This window comes from Tarenaya hassleriana, unplaced genomic scaffold (assembly GCF_000463585.1).
Source record: "Tarenaya hassleriana unplaced genomic scaffold, ASM46358v1 Cleome1, whole genome shotgun sequence".
Taxonomy (NCBI): Eukaryota; Viridiplantae; Streptophyta; class Magnoliopsida; order Brassicales; family Cleomaceae; genus Tarenaya; species Tarenaya hassleriana.
Genome location: NW_010960187.1, coordinates 2886407 through 2892292, shown reverse-complemented (window position 1 = coordinate 2892292; position 5886 = coordinate 2886407). Strand labels below are relative to the sequence as shown.

Genomic DNA, 5886 nt, shown 5'->3' with positions numbered 1-5886 from the left:
GAGCGGTGAATCCGAGAAAAACTACAGAACCGCCGGCGAGGAGAGAGAGACGGAGGCGACGGAGATGTCAGGAGGCCGCAGGAAGCCATAGCTCTCGATCGGAAAACCTCTGAACCGGCGGAGAATTGCATCAGACGATGGAGGTATTAGAGCTTCTTCTTCTTCTTGGTTGGGAAAATCACAGTCGTGTCGGTTTACGCATTCGTTTGGTGGTTTCTGTGACTGTAACGGCTTCTGGGGTTTCGCAGACGCAAGCGATTCGATCATCCAAACGTGATTCAGAGATTATATTTTTTTGAGAAATTATAAAAAAAAAATAATGTGCTTCCCTCAAGGAAAAAAGAATTTTAAAAAAATTGATGTTTTTTTTCAAATTTTCTCATAATTGTGACAAATGTTTCAAATATAATAAATTAATAAGTCGCGAAACAAACTAATATATGAAACGCTATATAATTTTTTACCTCATTTTTTTTATTTGAAATTAAGTAAGAAGATGCAATAGCTCGAGGATATTTTACATTGTAGGATTTGATTTATTTTGTTTCGTAATTTTAGAATACAAATTTATTGTGGTCGACCGTATGAATTCTCCTTTCCCATTCATATCGTTTTTGCATCATATTCTCCGTTATTTACAACATATTCAAATCATTTCTAATTATTCATTATCAGGTGTAGGTGTATTCTTTTCCGTTTCTTCATTTTCATCTTTATACTCTCTAATAAACTATCTTAAACTTCTCTCACCTAACTTCTACTTTCTCTCTAATAATCTCATTTCGAATTCGGTCTATTCGTATATATCCGTACATCCATCGCAATATATTCATCTCAACCACATATATTTTAGATACATGTTGTCTTTTCGCCGCCTAACACTCATTAGCAACCTATGCTGACTAGTTAGAGCTTCGTTCGAGATAACTTTGCAATTCTTACATAGAATACGATTCGACTTCTTTATAAGAATAAAATCGATCTGGCTAAAATTTTGTCCACTTTTAAAGGTCACTAAATGTGATTCTCTTTTTTAAAAGTAAGTATTTGCCAACATAAAATCATACGATATGACAAAATCTAGGATACTTTTACCTTCTTCATTCCTAGTCTCATAGCCAAAACCTTCATATACCGTTTGATATCTTTGTCGATCCTTTCCGACATGTCCATTTAAATCTCTACCGATAAAAATAGATTTTTAGGGTGGTACACTTTGCATAAGATTATCCATATCTTCTCAAAACTTCTCTTTACACTCGGTATCTAATCTTATTTGTGGGGCATAAACATAAATCACGTTGATAGTTTCTCTTTCTATAACTAATTTCACAAGTATGATCCTATTAGCAACTCTTTTTAATGTAACCACCGACTCTTTCAAAGATTTATTTTAAATAATATCAACCTCATTTATATTTCGTTATTGACCCGAATACCACAATCTGAAACCCGTATTTTCAGTCTTCCTACTTTTCTCTTCTACCTATTTAGTTTCATGAATGCAAGCAATGTTTACCCCCTTCTACTCATCGTGTGTACAAGTTTCATCAGCTTTCCTATAAGCAATCCAATATTTCAAATAACTACCCTAACTTTTCGTTCCACCAAAACTTTCGTACTCCTCTTCCTATAAAATTGTTTATTCTCTACTCTACTTAGACTTTTAGTAACATCGACACTCTGGACTAACTTCTTTATCCACACTCGTTTACGATGTGGGAACTATTGTCTATTTAGTACTATACCTGGACGCCAACATGACACATCACATTCGGATTATGCCCTACGTTCTTGCCTATTTTTCACTACATCCGATATAACCCGTCGTAAATAGAGGACGCACCAATGTTTATATCATTAGAAAATAGGACATTTGGTTTTAGTTTTGTTGGTTGGCAACTTACCACAAAATCTCCTCCTTTTTTATTTGGGTTTGGAATGGAAGAATGAATTTGTGTTGACAGAGTTAATCCTAAAAAAAGAATATCTAAAAAAATCACTCTTTTAATATGGGTTTTAAAAATCTTAGATTTTTTATTACGTGCGGACATTTCGAACTGAAGTAAACTCCAAAGACTTGGACAAAAGCAACGATTAAAGCGTTCACGTGTTTCGAATTTCCCATGTTTTCATTGAACATTCGAAAAATTCTTGTCCCCGATTCTTAAATATAAAAGTCAGTCCACATAAAGGAACCATGTTAATTTCGTGGAGCTTTTTTTTTTAACAAGCCTAATAAATTAATTTTAAGTTGAATAAATAATAATAATGATTATTTAACAAAAATAAATAAATAATAATAATGATGATGATTACAGAAATTGGAAGCCAACCATCATTAGGTGACTGAGGAAGACAAAAAAAATATATATCTCAAAGACGGTCGAATATGATGAGCACAATAATTAGATTCATTTCGAGATTTTATTTGGATTTTGGTTCAATTATATATATATATATATACATTATATTCATTCGATTTTTATATTATATCAGATTGAGTTTGTATTTATATTAGAATTGTGTGTATCAAGAAAGAAGGCAATTTGACCTGCACAAGGGGAATCAAATCAACGGAGGCAAGAGAAATGGTTCAAATAATTTCCTGATTATTTTCTTTTATATGGTTTATTTGCAGTAAACAAGTATCTACAGGCGAAGAAAACAAGGTGCAGCATTACAGGTACCATCTTCTTTCTGAGGTTTCAATGCTTTCCTTTCTTTTTTGCAATGAACACAAATCTTGCAGCTCATGATCTCAGATACGATAATACCAACCGATCTACGAGCTGCCGAGAAGTTAAAAGACGGGCAATTTACTCGCCAAGCCACGAGAGGAATGATTCGGGATTCAGCTTGCAAGTGAACTTGGAGTAGTAGCCTTCCTCTGTTTAAGCAGTTCAGACAGAACACTATCAATCTGGCAAAAGACTTGGTCTTTGGAGAGGTCCCCTTTTATCTAGAGAAACAAACAAAAAAACATCGATTTGCTTCAAAAATCTCGTAAAAGAACCGGAAGATAACAGATTGTGAAACGAAATCGAAAAGGGTGTTAGAGATTTGCCGTGCCTTGACCGTTACATCATCATACATAGAGAGTACATCCATCACATTTTGATTATGAGTCATTAACCGCAGTTTCACCTGTTGAAAAAAAATGATTAACCGTCGAAATATGAAAGATGGATTAGGAAATGAAAGGAAGAAATACCAGACTTGCCTTCTCTTCTGTATCGTCAAAACGTTGGGTGAGTCTAGCAGCGATCTCTTCAGTCTCCGGAGGAGAATACTTCATATGGTATATCTTCCCCGTGACTGGATCCAATCTACGACCAACCACTCTTTCGACAAGAACCTCTTCAGGCACCTGGCCAAAATCAGAGCAGACATCTAAGCAAGTTCTACATTCCTCGTCATCCATCTTACTCAACTGAATAACAAATCCAAAATATGCAATCCAGCATAGTAAAAAACCAAATTTAGCTAATCGAATAATCAGTATTTTGGTTCAAAGAACCTGTATACCATTATAAAACTTGTCTCATCAGATGACTGCAAACTTTTTGCGGTAAGTGCATTGCTTTGCCCTCACTTGCAAAAGTGTACATTTGGATGTTCTAGAAAAATGCCCAAAGTATAGGTTCTTACTTCCAGGACAATGAACAGATCAGGCTGGAAACCAAATCCCTTTAGAGCTGTTGCCTGAGATAGGCTCCTGGGGTATCCATCCAAAAGCCATCCCTTTTCCCGTGAATCTGGCCGTGACAAACGCTCTTTGACCATCTACATCATCGAAAAAGAGGTGCAATCGTCAAAAAGACAATAACCGCCAGAACAGGGTAAATGTAAAACTCCTACCATCACGACGATTTCATTGGGGACTAGCTGTCCTTTCTCCATAAATTCTTTTGCCCGTCTTCCATTTTCACTTCCAGACTCTATTTCAGCCCTCAGCAAATCTCCGGCCGAGATATGCACTAGCCCGTACTGCATTTGCCAAAAGGTGAAGTCTGTTCAATCTCTACATATGTTTCGTGCCCATCGATAGACATCATGAACAAGTCATATTTCTTCCCCAGGAACAGAATCTAAGAGAGAAGAACAACAACAACCGAAAACTACCAAACACCAGCAAATTTTCACAAAAAAAAAAAAATGAGTTTCTAGCCTCAATTAATCAACCGATAATCTTCAAGCTAATCTTCCAGTCTCGATTAAATAACCAATGCATAAGTAACCCTTTGCCAAAAGAACCATTTTACAAAAGAATAATGAAAGATTTGATGCTCAAGTTGAAGCACCACAGCTGCAGGAGAAAGCTCTCATATTATGAGGTTGAAGCTCACAAAGCGCACGGGTTTGACTTCAAGTAGAATCCCAATTTCAGATCGATCGTAATTTCGATTTGATTGTGAAATAATACACAACGAAAAGAAAACCCATTCAGACAGGATCGTCATGAGATTAACAAGAACAAGAGGCTTACTTTCTGAGTAATGAGCTCGCATTGTGTACCTTTACCAGAAGCAGGAGCTCCTGATATCATAATTTTCAGAGGCTCCGTCTTCTTCGCCGCCGCCACAACCTACTCGTCCCCACAAATTTAAAATTCAAATTCGAAGTCGCAGATTCAGAATGCACCTAACAGAAACCGATCCTTCCACACGCGACCACGTACCTGAAAACTCGCGGCATCAGTCGAAGGAGATCTCGAAACTCGCTGGAGCGAGATGCTCCGTCTCCGGCGAAGACTGAGCACGGCGTCGCCGGCGGGTGACGACCGTGAGGCAGGCATGTTGAGGCCGCAGAAGAGAGAATTAGATGGAGAGACCGGCGACGGAGAAGAACGAGGCGGACACAGAACCGTCGCCGGAGAATTTACGCAGGCCGCCATCTCTCTCCCTCTCTCTCCCTCTCCCTCTCCCTCTGCCTCTCTCTCTGAAAAAGGACTCGAAGCTGAAAGTACGAAGGCTACCTGTGGTGGTGGAGAATACAGGAGAGAGACAGAAGCAAAAACGAAATTGACCAAATTTTCCACATGTCCAAAGAAGGCGCAATCTTATGGGCCTGGGCTTTTTAATCACCACCTTGCCCCTAAAGTTTATTTCGTCACGCAGAAAATGTTTTTATTTATTTATTTATTAGGTCAATTTAATTAAATTTTAATTATACCACAAAATATTTCTAGATTTAATTATTAATCTGTAGAGATTTAACCATTGTAATGACATTTAAATGAAATTATGCCATTTAAGTAAGATATAATGCTATCATTGTTTTTAGATTATACTGTTTATAAACTAGTGAGGGATGTTTTTTTTGTTATCGGTTGAAATGTCCTATAATATATAGATACAATATTGTAGGTTGTATAATAAAATAAATATTTATCCCCTTCAAATTGTTCTTTAGTCTTAATAATAAAACAAAAATACAATTAGATTTTTAAAAAAGCAAATTATCAATTTATCATTTAATATTCTTGGATATTCAACTTATCAATAAACTTATGTATTATATTATTTACTTGATAAAATTACCAATTTATCAATAAACTCAAATTTTGAATATCGTTTCATATTTGGCTACTTCGATTTTTAAATAAATTTTTGTTGGGAATCAATTTTAGTAAAAAAAAATAATTTTTTATACTCAGTTTTGATTCAACTATATTAATTTAGTTTTATGATAAAATGACATAATATTTGATTCGATCCTATTCGTAATTGATCCTTAGAAGCAGCAGAACACAATTTAATTTAACTATATGGTAAAGTATTTTTATTTTGTTGTGTAAAAAAAAATTGAAAATTCCGATTATATTTTCAAAATTCGAACAACAATATATATATATATATATATATATATTACTAATGGAGACAA

At 35.4% G+C, this 5886-nt stretch overlaps 3 protein-coding genes across 3 annotated transcripts in view; all 3 read right to left on the bottom strand.

The window, feature by feature from the left end:
• Positions 1–227, bottom strand: part of LOC104807194 — a 4298-nt gene extending 4071 nt beyond the window's left edge. Inside the window, exon 1 of the mRNA XM_010532378.2 lies at positions 2–227. Coding sequence (XP_010530680.1) covers positions 2–131 — 130 coding nt within the window. The 5' untranslated portion in view covers positions 132–227. The remainder of the gene's footprint in view (position 1) is intronic.
• Positions 1–5886, bottom strand: part of LOC104807212 (protein DETOXIFICATION 27-like) — a 20750-nt gene that overhangs the window by 10811 nt on the left and 4053 nt on the right. The gene's annotated exons all lie outside the window — the stretch shown is intronic.
• On the bottom strand, positions 2593–5003 carry LOC104807203 (adenylate kinase 2, chloroplastic). Its single transcript, XM_010532390.1, has 7 exons — positions 4682–5003; positions 4490–4588; positions 3862–3990; positions 3652–3786; positions 3224–3370; positions 3073–3147; positions 2593–2962 (listed from the first exon to the last, which is right to left on the bottom strand). The coding sequence occupies exons 1-7, from the start codon at positions 4895–4897 to the stop codon at positions 2855–2857; spliced, it is 909 nt and encodes a 302-aa protein (XP_010530692.1). The 5' UTR covers positions 4898–5003; the 3' UTR covers positions 2593–2854.